We start from the raw sequence: 22,624 nt of genomic DNA on the forward strand, positions 1-22,624 counted from the left end.
CTCTTCGGCTGGACTCGTTCCTGGCTAGAGATTGCTAATAGATGACTAGTATGTCTGTCTCCAGCAACGTCACTTAAATTTCATCCCCTAAAGGGACAACGTTGTTGGATCTTTTATGGGCTTGGCCCATTTATTGAATAAACTTTATGGTGTGTAATGGTTGAGAATACCAATAGTACCATATTGGAAGTCCAAGTGTCTTTTGGCTTGACTTATATGGTGGGAATTATTCCACTTAATTTGAGAAGTCAAGAAATGGACAAGGGCGTGACACACACGCGTGTGCGCGCCACCGCCACCGCCGGCCTCGGGCGTGGCGAGGTAGGCAGGCAGGCGGCGAGCGGACGTGGTGTGGTTGTATTAATTTTTAGCACTCATTAACCGCGGGAGTTTCAAACTCCGGGTTAAACCTTTCAGTTGCCTGTCTCTTCGTCAGCGGCATGCGAGACCTTTGTCCTTCAGCTGCCCGTCTCCTGGCGTGCCGCATGCGACCCTTCTCCTTCAACTTCCCTCTGCGAGAGGTTAAGTAGAGGAGAACCCTCGTTCGAGACCTTGCACGGGGGATCGGCAATTAGGTTTTTAGGAAGCGTCTACGCAACTGCCCAAAACATCTTCCTGGCGACATGACAAGGGAAGCTGGACAAGGATCTGGATCATCAGAGCGCATGAGATGGTATGATCAGTTTATTTCCTTACTGTTTTACGTTTTGCAGATTATATATGTTTCATATATCCATATGTGATGTTTTATATGTAGCAATGATTTTATCTTATCTGTTATGTCTTATTATAATATGTTGTATCTGTTTGTTTTAATTTTATAGTAATGTTGTTTATGTTTTTATCTGTTTATTTTCAATTGTTCAGTCAGTTTACATGTTTATTATATTTATATGATTTATATGCTTCATATGCTTTGTGTTCTCATGATCTATATTGTTATGGATATATTTGAGATCACAATTTATATGATTAATTATCTTTTATATGTCATCGTCATAATGTTAATTTATGGAATTAAAATGATACGGAAATACCTATAATTCTAACAATCCCCTAAATTTCATCCCTTATGTCTAGTCTGGGAACTCTATTTTTCCATTAGATTTCTATTTTCTCAAGATAAAATAAACTAATTTCCCTTGGAAAAATAGAAATCCCTTAGAAAAATGTGGTTTCTAAATTAGTCCTTAAAGAAATATTCTCTGTCTTTTACAGCACACTCAAAAAGTTCCATCATCTATATCTTCTTCATCTCTAGCAGCATCCTCTAAATTTCGTCCTCTATATCTACAGTGTTACCAGATTACACAATAAACATTGTTTTTATATTGTCCACTTCTAAAAAATTGTTCTTATGTCATAGAATTAAAATATGCTACACAATATATATTCATTCTTTGTGCTATCTAAATTGAATTATGGACTAATTAAAACAATTACATTATGTACATATTATATTACTAATCTTTTTCGAAGAAAATGCTATTCAAATATTTTTTGTAAAATAAATTCGCATTGGACAAAAGAAACATCACTGGTGTCTTTATTTTTGCTTGTCCGTCATTTCATTGAATATATAGGTGGATTGCATGGTCTGTCATATGCCATGCTCGGAAAGTGCGGCGCGGGAACGAAAGAGCCGGTGTGATAGTGAACGATGGAGAAACGCCACATTTAGCGCGTCTGGCGTAGAGATGGGAGATGGCAATGGGTACCCGCTACTCGAAATCTGGTGGATTTTTGCTCTATTAGGGTATGAGTTTGGGTCAATTTCTGTACTCATGAGTTTGTTAATGGGTTCAAATGGAAACCCAACGGGTACGTGGGCATGAGTTTGTTCTTCCACTACTCATACCCGCAAACTCATGGGTTTTTAAAATCCGCCTTAAAATCACCATTCCTTATAAATAGTCTCATAATATTATTAATTGAATATGTTCTAATTGAAATAAACTTTATGTAACAAATTTTAAGCTAAAATTAGTTAGAGATGGGAGATGGCAATGGGTACCCGCTACTCGAAATCTGGTGGATTTTTGCTCTATTAGGGTATGAGTTTGGGTCAATTTCTGTACTCATGAGTTTGTTAATGGGTTCAAATGGAAACCCAACGGGTACGTGGGCATGAGTTTGTTCTTCCACTACTCATACCCGCAAACTCATGGGTTTTTAAAATCCGCCTTAAAATCACCATTCCTTATAAATAGTCTCATAATATTATTAATTGAATATGTTCTAATTGAAATAAACTTTATGTAACAAATTTTAAGCTAAAATTAGTTATTACATGTTCCTTTTATCCTAGATTATTAATGTATTAATTGTTATTTACATGATGAATTATTTTTTATGTTGATGTTAGTGGGTATGAGAAACCCGTTGGGTACCTGAAACCCGCATGGGTATAGGTTTGGGCAAAATTTTATACCCGTCATGGGTATGAGTTTTTTAGCGGACGTATTTTTTCTTCGCGGGTATGAGTTTGGGCAAGTAATACCCAGCGGATTTTTACCCGTTGCCATCTCTAGTCTGGCGGCTGCCGCTAAATTTACTGGAGATGTAGACTATTGTTGGAGGCGTTGTGGAGGTTACCATCCGCTATATTTATCAGACATAATCTTTTATAGGGTGTTGTTAGAGACAACCTAAATGGCTCAAGCGGGTCTTTGACCTATCTATGTACATAGTTAAAAGAGTGATACCTACAAAAAAAATAGTAACATATATGGTACATACGTATCAAAGGTTTAGAAGGTTTAGAATTATCTAAACATTTAGTAGTAGAATAGTTTAATCTGCAAATGTAACACTGTAACCAGTCTAGATATTATATTATATTGGTGCTTCTTGCAGGGTGAGTAATTATATAAATGTGCAACAATTATTAGTCTTAAAGGCCACAGAATAATTATGCACTCAAAGCTGAAGCTACCCACTGAGCAGCTATACATACAATTTTTTCAGGCAACAAAATATTTTGGTCGCAAAAGCCATAAAATACAGATCAACAAAACAGAAACATATGGCGTATTTTTATGATCGTATTTGATCTTCATATATTTCGTGTTTCTTTTTCTCCGGCTTATATGTTTTACGTACGTGTCGTGTAAAGTAAGAAACAATGTTAGAGATTGATTACTCAACATGCACATATAATAGGATAATCTATTTTTTAATATAATAGTCATTTTATGGGACTGGACTATAAATCATATTAGTGTAAGTAGAGATTATAATGATAGGCATGAAATAGAAGATACATATTTAGGAATATATTTTTTTGTGCGGAGATTCTATTGAGGTCCATTTGGCCTCATTGATGGTCTTCAATTGATCCTAGTGGTGAAAAAAAATAAACTATTAATAATAAGATTTTTTTATTTATGTAATCACTTATTTTATTAAATTATTTGTGCAACGAAACATCTTTTCTCAAGTATATTCCATTAAAAGAATATGACTTTGTAACAAAATAACTATATGCTGATTAGGATGACAGTTCTTAGGGGTAATAAAGTTTTAGTTTGTGTATTTAGCAGTTTAGGGACTAAAATAAATAAAATAAGAAAAAAATAGTTCCTATAAACCAAACATCTCTTAGAGTAACTTCAACGGTCTCACCATCCTCTACCAGAAGGTCCGATTTAGAGATTTGAGGTCACAGATCAGGTTCAACAGACTCTCCATTTCATTTTCCATTTTTCCTTTCACGCTATTTCGATATTCTTGCTCGATAGAATTCGCGAGTCAGGTCGCTCGCCATCCGTGTGACTTTTTCCTGCATGTGCCCTCCCTCCCGCCACCACAAGCCCACGTTGGCAAGAGTTTGTAGATTTTTTTTCTTTACAGGGTGCTGAAAGCCTATTGACACCGCATCCTCATGGCTCATGGTGTGGACGATCTCACAAAGTCACACCATTCTCCGAGCTCCCCTTTAAGTCTTTAACAGTTCGCTAGACTTTGGCTTTTTATGGTGCTGCTCGCCTGATTGTACAGCTCCATTGAAGCTCCCACCGCTGCCATCTCTCATGCTCAATGCAGCTTCGTTTTCGAAGCCATGTGAAAAAGGATCTGAATGATAGCGGAGAAGCTCATCCAGTTAAATGGAAAGGCATGTTAAAATGGGGATAAAAAAACTCAGCAGGTTCAACTAATTATTGAAATTATGGTGTGCGTGGCACATAGCTACAGGCGGTTTGAGAGGGGAGGCTTATGCGAGCACGGTCCTCGCCGCCGTCGACGGGGATAGCGTTCACCTTTTTCTTTTCCGTAGTTAAAGCTTCGTCAGGTGAACCATTCTCTTTCTTTTTCATGTTGCCTTTTTCAATTTGCCAGGCTGGTAACAAAGTCTGCTGGGGGAAAGTCTGAAAGCTACGTTCTTCTTGATGAGGCCGTCCAAAGAAGATCCGACGACCAAAATTTTTAGTGGTGACATGGCTTAAAGGAGATGCACGTTTTGCGCCGGACTTTAATTATATAGAATATAATAGAACTAGTAAATTACTCGCGCCTTGCGCGAGTCTTCGGAGCATGTGTTTACATATTTAAAAAAAATTACTATAAATAGGAGAAAAATATATTGACACAGATAGAAGTGATAGGTACCAAAGGATTAGGTGTAGAGAAGTCTGAACCTATTGGATTTGACAAGGATACAGAGAACACTTATAAAAGAAAAGGCATAGGTACTGGAAAAACAGACTATCTGCATGTAGAGGAACACATGCTGCGCACCAACGCTAAGCAGTAAACACTGGGATACTTCCGAGGAGGCTGACAGCAAAAAGTAAATACAATAGTAAAACATGGAGTCGAAAGATGAATAAGAAGCATTGCTAACAGTCCTGAGACTCTTTCTTTTCCGTACACAGTAACACAATAAAATCTGTCAAAGCCAACTTCTAAGCTGAGAAGATTCATTAGTACACAGGCAATTGAAAGATAGTCTATGCAAGAAAAGATTTAGGAACAAAGAAACAGTCCAATCATTACTCACCTCCCACAAGCTGCCGCCCTGCATTAATTATTAGTTGTTTTACTCAAACTTAATATTATAACATGCATGAAGAGATAAAAAAATACAGTCACATAAACCTTTATAGTTTCCAAGAATTATTATCATCATATATTTTGTACTTTCTGAATTTTTGAGTCTTACACACCCTCCATATGTCTATGTCGCCAGTTTTTTCTCCACACAATACAAAATCAACAGGAGAGCCAGCTGTAAACAACACCGGAGGAATTTGCTTTTCTAGTGTTCACAATTGTTCTTTGTTTTGTGACAGTAAAGACGAGTATTTTGTTGTCTAAAAAACATATATCTGATTTGCTCTTAGGGTGCGTTTGTCTGGAGAGTCAACTAGAATGAAGTGAGTCCATTTCAGTTTTTGAAAATAAAGCCATTATATCCCGCGTTTGGTTGGAGAGTCATATGTGAGAGGGTAGGAGAGGAGGGAGAATGCTCACGTCCGAGAGAGCGCTCACATCCGGTCATTTTGTGGAGCGGGAGTATTTAAACTATTTATGGTAAATTTTCATGAAGACTACAGGAGCCATTCCACTTCTTTTTGTTGGAAACCAAACATCCAAAAAATAAGAATGGGACCACTTCATTCTTCTCCACTCCAGCTTCATAAATTCACAACAAATCTTATTTTAACATTTAATTATTTTGTGGTCACTAAGACTAATATTTGTTCAATACATGTATATACCCACTCACCTCTTAGCAAGCAGCACCATTATAATATAACATCTAGGCTACTTATCATGCTTCATTTGTAAACTGAACATTGTCGTTTTAAATAATTCTATCACTTCTACATGTATGTATCTATATATATTGTTGTTTTTATATGTCTAAAGCAACATTCTTTTAATTGTATAAACTTATGTGTCAAAGACTCGCGCGAGGCGCGAGCAAGTTACTAGTATACTCTATCACCATCTCCCAGGATAAGCTGCAATATCTTGCTCGAGCCTTCAACTATCAAACAAGAACTCTCTCTTTCATATATCTTGGATTTGGATTTCCTTTGGATTTGGCAAAGTCGATTATTGTAAATGTTTCCCCTTATTCAAAAAGTTGAGAGGAGATTGTTCTTCTCTTTTTATGCCAAGAAGGAAAGTTAGAACTGGTTACAGACGTGTTTGGATCTCATGAGCTAAAATAAAAGTGACTAAATTTTAGTCACTTTAGAAGCTAAATATCCAAATGGAGAGAACTTCTTTTAGTCTAAAAGTGTATTCTTCACTTATAAAAGGTATTCTTTTAGTCACTTTTAGTCTAAAAGTGACTACAAGAATACATTTTTATCATTTTAGTCACTTTTAGCTCTTCGTGTTTGGATTTTTAGCTTTTAAAGTGACTAACCTCTAGTCACTCTGTCTTAGCTCATGGGATCCAAATAGGCCCTAACTCCCATTTCTCATCTTCGTCAACCTTCTATATGTGCACCCTAATATTCTAGCAATGGTGACTAGGCATATTAACAAATATATAAAGCACTATCTCTGGAGGGGATCTAATTTGAATGCTAAGGAACCACAAACCTGAATTTGTTGGAGGTCTTGAAATTATCAATCTCAAACTCCACAATAAAGCTTTCTTGATCAAATTCTTACATGGTAGTTTGCTAAGCATAAATATCAAAGGTTCTTTCTGGTGGAGAGACATTATTACACCTTTCAACAACTTCAAAGGTATTGCAAAAGTGCACTTAAATGACAGTTGTTCATTGGCGGAGACAGGCCTATGGCCAGTAGGGCATGGGCCCTACTCTTAGGCAAAATAGCATTTAGAGGCCCATATGCTAGCTAGCGGCTACAGCTACAGCCTACGTGAATCAATGACCACGACCACACCAGAGCTAGGGTTAGTTGTGACCGTGCGTGCGTAGGGCAGCGACGACTAGGCACAATTGCGGCTACGATGCAACGGGCAGACATGGCTGCAGGGAGGCGTATAGGTACGACTGCGCCAGGATGGTTGGTGCGACGAGTAGGTGCGAGCACGTGGACATGGAGTAGATAGGCAAGCAGTCAGGTGCGTCGAGTAGGCCAACATGCTCCTTTTGGTTCTTTGCTCCTATTGTCGAAAAGAGCTAGCTTTTGGTATCTATCTTCTTGCATTTGCTTGCTCGCATGATGTCCAAGAGCTAGCTTTTGGTTCTTTGCTCTTGTTGTCTTGATTCTTGGATAATTTGGGTTTGTTCTTGTCTTGCCTGAATTTGGATATTGTTGTGCTTGTTTTGGTGAAGGGAGGAGATAGAGAAGATCGACAACTAGTCAAACCTAGAAACAAGGGCCACCAAAAGGGAAAAGGTTCCCTTATTCTTAGCCTAGGAACAAATCTGGAGGCACATTCAATTCATCAATTTAACATAATTCTATTAGGTTTCAGGAAGTCTTTCTATGAAAACAATCCAAACAATTGATGAATTGGCCATTGAGACGAAGAATTATTATTATTCTTAATTAGGTAATCACTTATTTAAGCCAATTTTATGTTAAATTGTAATTATTGTCATCAAATGAAGTTTACATGTGTCATTATCTATGCATTTGTGTCATTTAAATTTTTAGGCGGTATAAATCGTTTTAGTGTTATATCCGGCCCTATACTCAGAGAGATCCTAGCTCCGCCAGTGGTTGTTCTGTCTCTTTATGGTTTGACACATGGTACGGTAAAATAACGGCGAACGCCTTCCCATAATTATCCTCTTTCACCATCAAAAAAACGCAGTTTTGTTCAATCTCCAAGGAATTTAGTCCATATTTGCAATCTCATTGTTGCCTTTGTCTGTGAAACCGTACCAACAATTTCTTACAACTATATGGAAATATTGATGAAAAGGATACCTTTACCCAAAAGCATTGTTTTACACTATTCTGCACTGTAGATTGTTCGCAGAGTAGAGTTTAAATATAAGTATGGAAATCGGTAACCTGCTGGAGATAGTCAGCTTATCCATCTCCATACTCAAACCGTTTACAACAGTTTGTCCATAGTTTATCCAAAAACACTGTTTTACACTATTCGCAGAGTCAAGTTTACTCTTCACTTGATTATGGTCCTCAAAACGTCATCCAAAATATAAAGTTTTCTTTAGCTCCTCCACAACAGAAACAACACAAAAGGGCAACTTCGATGTACAAACGTGGTCATTGATTTTTATACATGTGAGAATTGTATTCTACAGTCCCCAAGAACTGGTGTAGAAATCTTCAAGAAAAAATGGCTTTAGTTTATCCAAAAACACTGTTTTATACTGTTCGCAGAGTGAAGTTTACTCTTCACTTGATTATGGTCCTCAAAACGTCATCCAAAATATAAAGTTTTCTTTTAGCTCCTCCACAACAGAAACAACACAAAATGGCAACTTCGATGTAGAAACGTGGTCCTTGATTAGAGAATTGTATTCTACAGTCCCCAAGAACTGGTGTAGGTATCTTCAAGAAAAAATGGCTTTACTGTATGCGTCTATCAATCACGTTCGGATCATGAGGAGAACATTACGAATCAGTTCGGATCATGGGAAACAACAGCATTACCATGTATTAGGTAGATTTACGGCATACAACAGGTAAAGTTCGTCCATCTGTCCAAAGCAAAATGCGCAGCAACCACACTACAAAAAACCCTCGGACGAGTGTATCAAACTATATATAAAACCTAAGGCTAACCACCAACACTCAAATAAAATGAACTCTATTCAAAGTGCTATTCCGGCACTAGTAAACAACTTTGACAGTGCAGGTTGGTCACAGCCTCTACTCTGGGATCATCTGCTCATTGTCGGCATCACCCTCAGTTTCAATTTGGGGTTGCTTGGGAGCTGAGGCTCCAGGAGCCTGCTTCTTCTTGATACCGCTGACAATGTCATCTATTCTCAAAAGCATGCAAGCAGCCTCAATCGCTGTCTTGAACGTCTGCGCTTTAACGCTGTAGGAATCCCAGATCTAAAATGGGCATTGTGGCATTTAGACATGCAAACAAACAATGGTCAAACTTGCATTTGTGCAGATGAAGGGAATACCTTTCGCTCTTTCATATCAACGATATCGCCACTCCTTCCATCAATGCCAACCCACGCATTTTCACCATTAGCATGCTGACGCAAAGAAAGAACAAACAAACGTATGATTGATTTAAAGTAACTGTTTTTTTTTCTAATAATCATAACAAAAAACTCAAATCCATTATAAGCATATGTTCTCCTAACTCAGATTTTAAGGCAGCTTGCCGGTAGTTAGACTTATGAGTTCCGACCCTGTCCAGAAAAGTAATTCTAGGAACTTGGAATAACAAACTAAATCACATGGAATCACATCACAATCGCCCATATTCCACAGGATTGCGGCGTAGGGGGTAGAGAGTGGAGGAGCTGAGGGGGACAAAAATAGCTCCTACGCAAGGGGCCTCTCTTAGTAACACAAAATCACCATGCAATAGTAGTGTTCAAGAGAAATTTGCATGTGGATGCTTCAATAAGTTCCCAGGCATTTTCAACCCTAAACCCATAACACCCTTTATCCCAACCTAAATGCCAAGTTTATGATGCTTCTGATAGAAGGCATGTACCACTTCCTCACAGGGACAAGTTCACACAAACATAAAAGGAGTTTTGGGATTATTACCTTTCCCTGAAGTTGTGTCATTATCCTAATAACATTCAAACCACAATTTTGGGCCAAAGTCCTTGGAATTGCCTCAAATGCTAGAGCAGCAGCTTCATAGGGCCACTGACACAAACAAACAAAAACAATCAGGAATTGCACATCAAAGAATAGTGCAATAATCCACTCAGCACAATAACATCACAGTTGCAACGTATATGTAGTCACAGGCTTACAGAATTAAAAACTATTGCACTAACAACAACAATGAAGCCTTTTAGTCCCAAGCAAGTTGGGGGTAAGCTAGAGTTAAAAACCCAACAGAACCCCAAGTCAAGGTTCAGTAAATCTTTAGTACATTCCATCCTTTCAAGTCTCCTTTTACTGCCTCTTCCAATGCCAACCTCAGTCTTCCTCTCTTCCCATTGCTACCGCGCCCTAGGCTCCCACTACGAGGTCTCTGTTGGACAAGCTTTTTTTTTAATTGGTAATTGGTGCTACCTTTATCCTATCACGTATATCATTGTTTCAGACTTGATCCCTTCTATTGCCATAAATCCAACACAATATACGCATTTCCACACCACTTATATGTTGAACATGTTGTCTTTTTCTAGGCTAACATTCTGCACCATACAACATAGCAGGATGAATTGTCGTTCCATAAAACTTTCCTTTTAGCTTTTATGGTACCCTCTTGTCATATAGAACATCAGATGCTTTACACCACTTCATCTACCCTGCTTTGATTCTCTGGCTATTGGCTAACATCTTCATCAATATCCATGTCTCTATAGCATTGGTCCTAAATACCTAAAGGTGTTCTTCCTAGGCACTACTTGACCTTCTAAACTAACATCTTCTTATTTGGTTTTAGTTCTACCGAGTCTAAAACCTTTAGACTCTTGAGCCTCTCTCCGCAAGCCCGCAACCCTAGTTTCCTAGTTACTCCTACCTATTCATCAGCTAGCACTACATCATCTGCAAAAAGCATACATCAAGGGATGTCCCCTTGTATGTCCCTTGTGACCTTATCCATCACCAAGACAAAAAAGGTAATGGCTCAAATTTGATCCTTTAGTCATTTTCTAATCAAGAAGTCATCAGTGTCCTCTATCACTTGTTCGGACACTAGTCACAACATTGTTCCACATCATTGATGTTATTAGGATATGTATCTATCAGGATCAATCAGAGCCTGATTAGCAATTGATTGTAATCCCCTAGATTGGCTAGCTGCCTTGTATAGACTAGGATTACCTTCTATCTATAGCCTAGGTATGTTTCCTTGTACAGGGAATAGCCTTCCTTACATGTACCTTCCATGCATGCCTATTGGCTATATATAACAGGCTCCCCACCCTCAATGGGTGTGTGGTGATTCAATCCATTCTTCCCCTCTCTACATGGTATCAGCTCTCTAGATCCTGCGCCCATCTCCCTGCTGTGCGCAGCGCCAACTCCTCCCTGCTGTGCGCAGCGCCAACTCCTCCCCCCTGGTCACCATGACCGACGCCACCACTCCTGCCCCCGCTGTGATTGTCGCCCCCTATGCGACGATCAATGTCAAGAACCACATCTCGGTGACTCTTGAACTGGCAAAACCCAACTTCAACCAGTGGGAACCATTCTTCACCTCCCTCTGTGGAAAATTCGCTCTCCTCTCGCACATCGACGGATTGCAGGAAGCCCGTCCCACAGATCCTTCTTGGGGCATCGTCGATGCCTGTGTCCGCAGCTGGCTTCTCGGCTCGGCTGGGCCCGACGTCATCGGCCTCGCCGCGGCTCCAAACCAGACTGCGCGTGAGCTCTGGGTCGCCATCAAGCGCCTCTTCGAGGCCAACAAGGCTCCACGCGCCATCTTCCTAAGCCATGAGTTTCACTCGATGACTCAGGGTGACTCCTCCATCAATGACTATGCCCAGCGTATGAAGGCCACCGCCGACGCGCTCCGTGATGTCGGTCGCACCATCACCGATGCGGAGCTCGTCCTCAACCTCCTCCGCGGCCTCAACCCACGTTTCGCCAGCACCGCCGACAATATTGCCGACTCCCACCCGCTGCCGGACTTCGCCACCACTCGCGAGAAGCTCGTGCTGAAGGAACTCCGCCTCGCCAATGAAGGCACGGTTGCGGCCCAGACGGCACTCCACGCATCGTGCGGTACCAACTGCCGCACCACCCCCACCACCAACGGCGGCGGCTCCACTGCCAGTAGACAGGGCGGTCACGGCAGTGGCTCCAGCAGCGGCGGCAACCCAGGTGGTGGCGGCGGCCGCTGGAAGAAGAAGGGCAAGGGCGGCCCTCACTCTGGCGGTCCCTTTATGTTTGTCTTAAATGAGGTCAACGTACTTCGCTGACACTTTATGTTTGTCCAAAACCCACCACATAGCATTCTTGTATATCGGTACCAATATAATTCACTCGTCAGACATCTTATTCGACAGAAAGATATGGTTGACCAACTTGGTTAACCATAGCCATATTATAGCACGTCCCGAGACATCTCCATACCTCAATTGGGATACCACCAGGGCCCTTCACCTTAACCCTCTCATCCTTTTCAATGCCTCTCTAACCTTAGATTATTAGATCCTATGCACAAAGCGCCTATTGGTATCTTCAGAAGTCATCCAACTAAAAGAATGTGTCTCCATTCTCCTCATTAAACAATTTATCAACATACTTTTGTCATCTATGTCTGATCTCATCCTCCTTAACCAAGAGGTGCTTTGTTTCATCCTTAATGCACTTAACTTGATTGGAGTCTCTTGTCTTCCTCTCATGGGCCCTAGCCATCCTATATATATGCCATTCACTCCTTCCATCGTACTTGAATGTTGGTAAAGATCCTCATACATCCTACGCTTTGCCACACTTACAACTCCCTTTGCAATCTTCTTTGCTACATTACTTCTCTATGTCGTCCACACTCCTACATGGTGCAGACATATGTAGCATTCTTTCTTCCCCTTAATAGCCTTTTGGACTTCCTCATTCCACCAATAAGTATCTTTAGCTTTGCCTCCACTCCCTTTAGTTGCTCCATACACCTTTGAGGCTACCTTCCAAATGCAGATTGCCATCTTCTCCCACATGTTGTTTGTATCATCTTCTTCCTTCCAAGTGGCCTCTTTGATGGCCCTTTCCTTGAAGACTTTTTGCCTTCTCCCCTATCAGCTCCCACCTTTGTTCTTGCAATTTTGGCCACCAACACAAGCTTATGCTGAGAGACAGCACACTTCCCAGGTATCACCTTACAATCCCAGCATTCTAATTTATCCTCTGTCCTTGTGAGGATAAAGCTAGTAAGCTACAGCCAGACAACACACTTCCCACATGTTGTTGGCTATCACCAGATCAAAAGCTACGCAAAGTCCAATACTTCCTCTCCATCCTGATTACTACTATCGTACCCAAAAACTCAATGAACTGCCTTGAAGCCTGCACTTGTACTTATATGCCCATTGAGGTCTCCTCCTATGAAAAGCTTCTCACTACTATGTATAGCTCTAACCATGACATCTAAGTCTTCCCAGAAAAGTCTCTTAGCACTCTCATCGTGATCTACTTGGGGGTATACGAGCTAATTACGTTCAAGACCAAATAACCCCCAACGAGCTTGACTAAGGTAATCATATCTCCTTGCCTCCACGCATCCCCTGCACCATTCTTGAGGCTCTTATCATCAATCAAAACTCCTATCCCATTTCTATTTGTAATTATCTGTGTACCAAAGCTTCGAGCAAATATTGTCCACCTCTATCGCTTTCTATCCTTTCCATTTAGTCTCCTGGTCGCATAAGATATTTACACGCCTTCTAGTTGTTGTCTTAACTAGCTCCCTTATCAGATCCTAATTGGTTCGACTAGCTTCCTTACCATTCGCACTCGTCGGTGATGTTCGAGGAATGAGTGTTAATCATCCACATAAATATAGCCTAAACGATCGTTAATATATAGGTAATCAACAGTAGGCAAACAATACCTTTTCCACGCCTTCAACTGAAGAACTCTTTTGCTTCAGTGTTGCTGATACAGTCAGCTCTGTAGCACCACCTCCAGGAAGGAGTTTCGGATTTTTCAAAATGTTTCTTGCAACAGACATGGCATCCTGCATTGAAAATGTACACATACCATTATGTTAGCCTAAACATCGACATGCTTTGAGGGAAACAAGTGTTCATTACAGGTAGTTGGGCTCCATGTAATTCCTAATACAATTAGAATATTTGTATATATAGTTACAGTAAAGTAAAAGAGTTAATAAGGGAAACTAAAACAGGAGAGAACCAAAGATCCAATGCTAATCAGACACGCAGGTTGTTTAGATGGTCGAAAGGATTCTACTGGTCATCAATGAAACAAAATGCTGAATTCGAATTTGCAGGGAATGGCTGGTTGAGTTGATTTTGTGCCTGCCAAGTGCCAACTAATAAAAGAAAGGTTCTAGAATTATTTGTGCAAGGAGTACAGATACATGGAAATGTGAGGAAGAAATACCTGCAGGTTTCTCTCAACTTCATTCAATACATCCTTGCTTGCTCCCCTCAACAGAACAGTACATGCCTTGGGATCTTTACAGTCAACAATAAAGGCAAAGAATTCATCACCTATCTTCTTGACCTCAAACAGGCCAGCTCCTGTTCCCACATCAGATTCTTGGAGCTCCTCAGGCCTGTTCACTATAACTGCCCCACAAGCTTTAGCAATCCTGTTGTTGTCAGTTTTCCTAAGTCTACGGATTGCAGTAACACCAGCCTTGCTCAAATAATGGATAGCGAGATCACTGAGCCCTTTCTCTGTGATAACTAAATCAGGCTTGAATTTTAGAATTTGAGCGCAAAGGTTCTTTATATATTCTTCCTCCATCTCTAGGAGAACCTGCCTGCAATAAAGTTCACCACATAATATACCTTACAATTCTACCAAATTACTCTAAAACTATGCATGCACAGCAAGATCATTGTGGTACATGGACATCTCTTACCAATCTTCTTCCTTCATCAATTCAGCGTTGGTCTGATTTTCTCCTTTCTTATACTCAACAGGGCAGTCCAACAGGATGATACGGGGGTTAACTATCTTTCTCCTCATTTTTCCAGGAGCCACAACATCCTTATTGATCATAACTCCTTTAAGGACTCTAGAATCCTCTAACTGACCACCAGGAACCTTTTCAACTTTAATGTATTTCTTGATATCAACTTCACGCATACCCTGACCAAGGTCAACGCCTGCTGTTGTTGTAGCATCAATAGCAAGGTCCTGAATACAGCAACATGAGGTATCAAATGAGTAAAATCCAAGGTTAGATAGGTGATACTCCTTCCCGTATAAAATTATTTCGTCACTACGGCATTGTCCTAAGTCAATTTTCTCTAACTTTGAACAAGTTTTTAGAAAAATATATTACCATTCACAAGTCCAAATAAATACACTATCAAAACATATTTCATGGAGAATTTAATGATACTAATTTGATGTTGTAGATGTTGGAGTTGGACTGTTGATTTTTTTTCCTTTTTGTTAACTTGGTTTAAATAAAAGAATTTTGACTTAGAGCAAAGCCAAAGTGAACTATAATTTGGGGGGAATTGTTGAAGTTCCACATGGAAGAAAGATGCTTACAGCAATAAGATCACCAAACTGGCCAGTGAATTTTGTACCAATGGAGCTCTTCACGAGGCCTAGCATTGCCCCGCCTGCATTAATGGTAAATTCGGTGACATCAGTATAATTTTTTAACACATAGTGCACGCAAGAGGAAAGGGCTAAAGCACAAATGTGCCATTGGTGAAGTGCCCGGATCCAGGAAAAATATATTTCACTGCAAACTTACGATCATTCACATCAACCGGCATTGCAATTTTGTCAAGTACAGCAATAGCATCATCAAGCGCTTTGGTGTATGCTGAAGATGAGAAAATATAAGTTCCAGAAGACAAGAGATCAAGAATAAAAGTCAAGTATTACCCTAGTAAACTGCAGTACTGAGAATAAAGGAATCTTACCTCGACAAATAACAGTAGGATGGTAGTTCTTGTCAATGAATGCCTGTGCAACGTGTAGCATCTCTCCAGCTAGAAAAGAAACCAAAAGGTGTATTGTGAACTAATAAGAGGGTAAAAATAAAGATGTATTTATCTAATTTGGTGTTGTAATGGAAATATCTGGTCTTATGGAAACCCTTAAGAATGTACCACCACTTAACTAGAATCAACATATCAAATGTGATCATAGAGATCATGGTTTTTTAGGCGTTGCGGCATCCTGTAACGGTGGTGCTATGGCACCATCTAGGTGACACCACATGGTGTAACTAAAACCTTGTGACGCTAATAGGGCCTGAAACTAGTCATTTATGTCTGACTGTCCATCTTGATAAAATGGTCTGAAACAGATAATGTCATTTTAGTAAGGTTTGATGGTGTCTCATGGTCTGTTCCCCCTCATTCTTAGACTGTCTCTAGCAACGTCCCCTAAATTTCATCCCCTAAAAGAATATTTCATGTCCTTTACAACACACTCTAAAAGATTTCGTCCTCTATATCTTTTTCGTCTCCAGCAACGTCCTCTAAATATGATTCTTTATATCTACAGTATTAACAGAATACATAAACTACCATATTTATTCATTGTTTTTCGTATATTTATCCACGAGCGGTCCGCCGTACCATGAATTTAAAATAGTTTTTACAATACATTTTCATTTAATATAGAAAATACTCGCCGATCCTATTTAGGAAACAATATACCAGACATGGAATAGATGCACGCACGAGTTATGACCGTAGATAGCTTAATCTCACCCCTCAAAATCCCCACCAAATATCAACCTTTTTTGCCATGTCGTCGTCTCCGCCTTCCTGGTCTCATCGCCGCTCCCCTCCTCTGCAACCCTCTTCTCCAAGAAGCCGGCATCCTTGTTCACTTTCTCCACCTCGACCGTCAAGGTTTGGGGCTGGCAATGGTAGCAGTTGTAGGCTTGTAGCGTTGGCGGTTGCAGCAACTGTCTGCGGCGTGGATCTGACCGTCAGCCACGGAGGTAGGGTGGACCGTCGTGGAGCAGCGTTGGGACGGAGAGACGGTGGAGTTGGTTGTCGGTGTTCGGTTGTGGACGCGACGACCTTTGTTGTCGGCTCTTGTCTGCTTTGCGAAGGAATTCGAGCCGAACCCAGTGGTCCGCCGCCGGAACCGCCCGACTCCAGCCTCCTGCTTCACATCAAACACGGACAACGCATGCCGCGAGCGAACCGGCGGCGCAGGGGAGAAGGTCGTCACGGGAACAGAGCATGAGAGGGAAGATTCCGGCTTTGGGCGCGAGGATGCAACTGCCACCGTATAGCGGACGCTTCTTCATCTGCCACATTTAGAGGATTTTCAGCGAACGGTAAATTTTACGGTCTCCTTTAGCGGACGTTGTTGGAGGGGTTGCGCACGCCACCGTCCTCTAAATTTAGCGTACAGATGCATATACAGAGCGTTGTTGGAGACAGCCTTATACTGGTTTGGTCACGAACATCTGTACTGTTAGACGATTAATGGAAATGGGACTGGCCTCAAGACAAATAAAAACTTGTGGCATCCTGTGACACCCAACTCCACCTATGTCGTTTCGACATAGCAGGTCCCAAACCCTAGTAAAAGAGGAGAATTGTGATAGGCTTGGCGAGCCAACGCTAAACCTAGCCAGTAACCATTCTAATGGAGATGAAACCCGAAAGAAATCCGTTGGGGCGTAAGTGTGTAACCCACTTAGCGTGCACCATATCAGAACCCAAGTATAGTGTTAACATGCTTATGAGAAATACCTGTTGTGGCAGATAGTATCAGCCAACTACTAAGTTCAACTAGAGATAGATTCAATAGTTGCACCATAATTTGATAATACTATAAGTAGAACTGTTTTAGTTTGATGCAAATAAATTGCAATGCTGTTGTTTGTCATAGGCTCATAGTCATCAACTTCCCAAAACAAATGTCACAAAAAATATGCATACCTAGAACAATGACAGATGTAGTGCCATCACCAACTTCTTCATCTTGTGTACGACTTAGTTCAATCATAGACTGCACATTTAAACACAACCACAATTAAGTACATGGGACTCACAACATGAACCATAGACTGCACATTAGCACACAAATATGGTAGGGTATATATACGGGTCTCGCAGCACAAATTCATCCATTGTACAGAAAAAAATAGGTGATGGTTGACTGATAATTTCATCAGCGATTTCGCAGCTGAGAAACCAACAAAATTTGGCATACCTTGGCAGCAGGGTGTGCGATGTCTATTTCCCTCAAAATAGAATTACCATCATTAGTAACCACAATACCTGAACAAAAGTAGTCAAAACATAATAAATTATGCAAAATTCATCGTTTGTTATTAGCCATTAGAGTTATTCAACACAAAAAATGGTTTATATTAACTTTTGTCCAACAACACAACGCATAGACTACGAGCAAGCCTTTGGCATACCTCCACCAGCGTCCAGAAGCATTTTCAGCATGGATCTGGGACCCAATGTCGTGCGAATGATGTCAGCAACAGCCTGTGAAGAAAATATTAACATGGAATATTATTGAACAGTGAAGTAGTACAGTCAAACGGCTAACTGTAGCCTTCATCAAGACCAATTTGCACAACATGAGCAGATCAATGGTTCGACAGCAAAATGTACTGTCCACAGCTGAACTAATCGAACTAGCTAAGGAACCACTAAAGCCAACAAGCGTAGCGAATGGAACAAAGTTTGAGAATCCGTACCTTGGCCGCCTGGATGTTGGCTTGGTGAACCTTCGCGCCAGACTCCCGCTTCAGCGAGTCCTCTGCTCAGACCAAACGACAAACCGAAACAGGTTCAGACAAATTTCACAGAAACACACAAGGGAGCAGAAACACAAAGGGAGGAGAACGGATCAGACAGGATTGAGCCCTAAAAACCGAAACAAAGCACATTGTGGGTTTTAAAGGCGGGATCAAGCAGATTCCGACAGCACAATAAAAGGCCAAGAACCTAGAAGTGAGAAAATATCAACTCGTGATCGATACATCACGGGTAGGGATGCAAGTGGCCGGGTTGAGCCGCGAGCCCGCTGGGACAGCGGGCGCTGCAAGTCTACCAGAACCTGCATCATGATCCACATCATTTTAGCGGCGCTATGTGGCCAACCCGCATAACCCAGCGGCGCCGCAATCCCTCAACCCGCGTCTGCTACTCTCCTATCCTATGGCGGCAAACCAGCCACCCACGAACCGCTACTTTTTTAGCCTGAGCAACGCAGGTAGTGACAGTGGCAGTGCCAGCAGGTCCGTCGGTGACGCGAGCGCGGGTGGAGGCTACGCGATCTCTGCCGGCGGCGGTGGCGTTGACGGGAATGCCGGCGAGGGTGTCACGACTGGTACGGGCGGCGGTTCACCGGCGATAAAATGACGGCGCGCACCCCAGAGGGGGCCGGATATGGGCCGCTTACTCATCACGTGGACCGGGGCGTGAAGCGCCATGGTGGAATGAAGGCAGCGGCGACTTCGAGGGAGGCGACGATAAGATTGGGAGCGGAGAGGAGAGAAGGGTGGCTGCTGCGCCGCGGGATCTTTCGAGCTTTCGAGGGTATGCGGGATGCAAGAACCCAAGAGTGCAGGATCCCCGTCGCCGGGAGTAGGGTTACCGGAGCTATTGGAGATTTGACAAAGTGAGAAGGGGTGCTCCCCGCTCGGGCGTGTGCTTAGTGGGCCTTGTGGCCGTGAGGGCTGAGGCAGCCTGGGAAAGGAAAATAGGAGCATTCGTAGTGGTGGGCCGAGTTTCTTCATCCGTAACACTCAAGGGGCATTTCTTATGCCTTATTGACTGGCATGACTAAAGCCTAGTTAACATGAAAACATACATAGTACTAGTCGGTTACTCGTGCGTTGCAACGGATCACAACAATACCCACGTAAATTATTCACCAAAAAAATCTTAAAATTTTTTATTAATTGTCTCCAGTCTTCACATAATATTTTTTATAAACGCACGGGTATTATAGGCAGCAAATCAGAGACCCTCATCCCTCGCCTGCCCCACTTCTAAGGTTTCGTATAGCAGGAGGGAAAGGAAAGAGGCGGGCATATCTGTTCGTTGCCGGAGAAGGACACGACGAAGACCTGGGCATCTGGAGGCAACATAGGTAGTACTCCCTCCGTTTCTTTTTATTTGTCGCTGGATAGTACAAAATTGCACTATCCAGCGACAAATAAAAAGAAACGAAGGGAGTATACCGCTAGATATATAAGGAGAGAGCACGTAAGCGGAGAAAGAAGCCCAGCCGAAGCAGCTCCAAACCGAGAGGCACTCGCACCAAGCGCCAGTCCGAGAAGGGCGAGAGAATGCGAATGTCTTCCTAGCCCTAGACCCGACAAAGCGACACAACACCACCACCAACTCCGTAGCATACGCCGACTGCTACCACGCTACGATCCTCGGTTGTCCAATATCTCATAGTTGTACTCCTCGTCGCCAAGATAACCTAAGCGCAGCAGACGCCACCATGTCCTCCTCGACGTCACACACAGAGAAAGGTCAGGAGCATCATCGACTCGCTCCGTACCCGCGTCGACGAGCGTCGGTCGGCTCGCGACTATGACATGGGCGGAGGCAGCAGGCTGGGGAGGAATAACAGGGCGAAGGCCAGGAAGACAAACGGGACGTCCGACGATGACAAAAACAATGGTGCGCGCATGATGTGAAACGTCCCCGTGGACGTGCAATAGCCACTGCGCGAGTCAGTGTTGGGTCTGGTGTCGGACGAATACGAGGAGGCACCTGCTCCTATGCCCTCTGCCGTGAATGGGGTGGCGTGAAGGTGGAGGCATGAGGGGAGAGAGAAAAGAAGTAGAATGCCGAACGAGGTGGTGGCAACTGAGGCGAGGACATCATTATCGTGCGGAGGTATATATGGCCAAATGGGTCGTGTCTGGCGAGCCGGCCCGAGGCACGACCCATTTAATAGTGCCTGAGCCAACCCGGCACGAGCCCCGTGCAGTGCTTGGGTCATAGCCTCGACCCGTAGTGCTGACCCAGTGAAAGTCGCCTAGAGGGGGGTGGATAGGCGGAATCTAAAATTTACAAACTTAAGCACACACTACAAGTCGGGGTTAGCGTTAGAATTAAATCCGAGTCCGAAAGAGAGGGAAAACAAATCAACCAAGAAGTAAAGCGGATGAACACGGTGATTTATTTTACCGAGGTTCGGTTCCAAAGAACCTAGTCCCCGTTGAGGTGGTCACAAAGACCGGGTCTCTTTCAACCCTTTCCCTCTCTCAAACGGTCACCTAGACCGAGTGAGCTTTCTCCTTGATCAAATGGGTCACTTAGACCCCGCAAGGACCACCACACACTTGGTGTCTCTTGCTTTGATTACAAGTCACTTGAGAATAATAATGGGAGAAGAAAGCACGATTGCAAAAGCCAAGCGACAAGAGCGACAAATATCACACAGATCATTCTCTCTCTCAAGCCACTAATCACTAATGATTACTTGTCTAAATTGTGGAACTTGGAGAGATTGCAAGCTTTGATTGTGTCTTGTAATGGATTGCTAGCTCTTGTATTGAATGTGAAAGATTGGAGTGCTTGGGTGAAGTGAATGGAGGTGGTTGGGGTTGTATTTATAGCCCACAACCACTTCCTAGCCGTTGCTCCCTTTCTGCCGACCGCGGACGGTCCGCGCCCCTGGTCCGGACGGTCCACCCCTGCACATCAACGGCTACAATCGCAACGGTCAGCAGTAACGGCTATATCAATGGCTACTATGCATTAAATGTGTCGTCAGATGTCAGATAAAGGCAGTTGCGGACGGTCCGGTCGTGCACCCTGGACGGTCCGCGAGGATGCTATAATTCATTTTACCGAACCCGTCACCTTCGGGGTTTTCGGTTCTGCGCCGACCGGACGGTCCGCGCCTGAGGCCGGACGATCCGCGCTTGGTCTTTGACGGTGCTTGCTTTTCCATCGGATGGTCCGTAGTGTAGACTTGTGATTTTGCATTGGTTCTGTCCGAGGCTCACCCTAGTGTCGCGGATGGTCCGCCGCAAGGGCCCAGACGGTCCGCGCTTAGTCTGTTTTTCCAAAAAGCTTCTCATGTCCGGAATAATCTATGGTATTCCGGACAGTCGATTTAGAATAGTCGTAGATGAACTTATGCACCTGTGAAATGATCAACTAGGCAAACTGGTTAGTCCACAAGGTTTGTGATGGTCGTCAAACACCAAAATCGATTATAGAAAATGTTGAGACTATTTCCTTTTCACCCAGTCCAACATGATTTTTTTTATTTTACAAAAAATCATATATACATTGTCCACTGGATTGGTTGAGGTTTCTTGTGACATTGTGTTTGATGAGACTAATGGCTCCCAAGTGGAGCAAGTTGATCTTGATGAACTAGATGATGAAGAGGCTCCATGCGTTGCTGAGAGCACCTAGAGGGGGGGGTGAATAGGTGATCCTGTAAAAGTTCAAAACTTAAGCCACAAAAACTTGTTAAGGGTTAGCACAAGTATGGCCAAGTGGCTAGAGAGAACTCAAAACACGATAACCACAAGAAAGCAATCACAGAGTTGACACGGTGGTTATCCCGTGGTTCGGCCAAGTACAACACTTGCCTACTCCACGTTGTGGCGTCCCAACGGACGAGAGTTGCACTCAACTCCTCTCAAGTGATCCAATGATCAACTTGAATACCACGGTGTTTTTCTTTCCTTTGATCTTTTCCCGTTTGCGAGGAATCTCCACAACTTGGAGTCTCTCGCCCTTACAATTGAGTTCACAAAGAAATACGGAGTAAGGTGGGAATGAGCAACGCACACAAGACTCGAAAATCAGAGCAACAACACGCACACAAGTCGCAACAAGAGCTCGCAACGCAACACAAAGAGTTCACAACTCCACAAGAGCTCTATATGCTATCACAATGAAACGAATGCGTGAGATTGATGTCTTGGTGCTTA

At 42.6% G+C, this 22,624-nt stretch overlaps 1 protein-coding gene across 1 annotated transcript; it reads right to left on the reverse strand.

Annotated features, from left to right (window-relative positions):
* Window positions 1-8,535: 8,535 nt before the first annotated feature.
* On the reverse strand, window positions 8,536-19,389 carry LOC103654781 (T-complex protein 1 subunit gamma). Its single transcript, XM_008681596.3, has 14 exons — window positions 19,111-19,389; window positions 18,404-18,465; window positions 18,116-18,188; window positions 17,902-17,969; window positions 17,628-17,697; window positions 15,639-15,707; window positions 15,467-15,538; window positions 15,256-15,329; window positions 14,615-14,892; window positions 14,128-14,512; window positions 13,613-13,738; window positions 9,646-9,750; window positions 9,045-9,119; window positions 8,536-8,967 (listed from the first exon to the last, which is right to left on the reverse strand). Exons 1-14 carry the CDS (start codon window positions 19,139-19,141, stop codon window positions 8,779-8,781), a joined length of 1,677 nt encoding a protein of 558 aa, XP_008679818.2. The 5' UTR covers window positions 19,142-19,389; the 3' UTR covers window positions 8,536-8,778.
* Between the last annotated feature and the right edge of the window lie 3,235 nt (window positions 19,390-22,624).

This window comes from Zea mays, chromosome 4, assembly GCF_902167145.1.
Source record: "Zea mays cultivar B73 chromosome 4, Zm-B73-REFERENCE-NAM-5.0, whole genome shotgun sequence".
NCBI lineage: Eukaryota > Viridiplantae > Streptophyta > Magnoliopsida > Poales > Poaceae > Zea > Zea mays.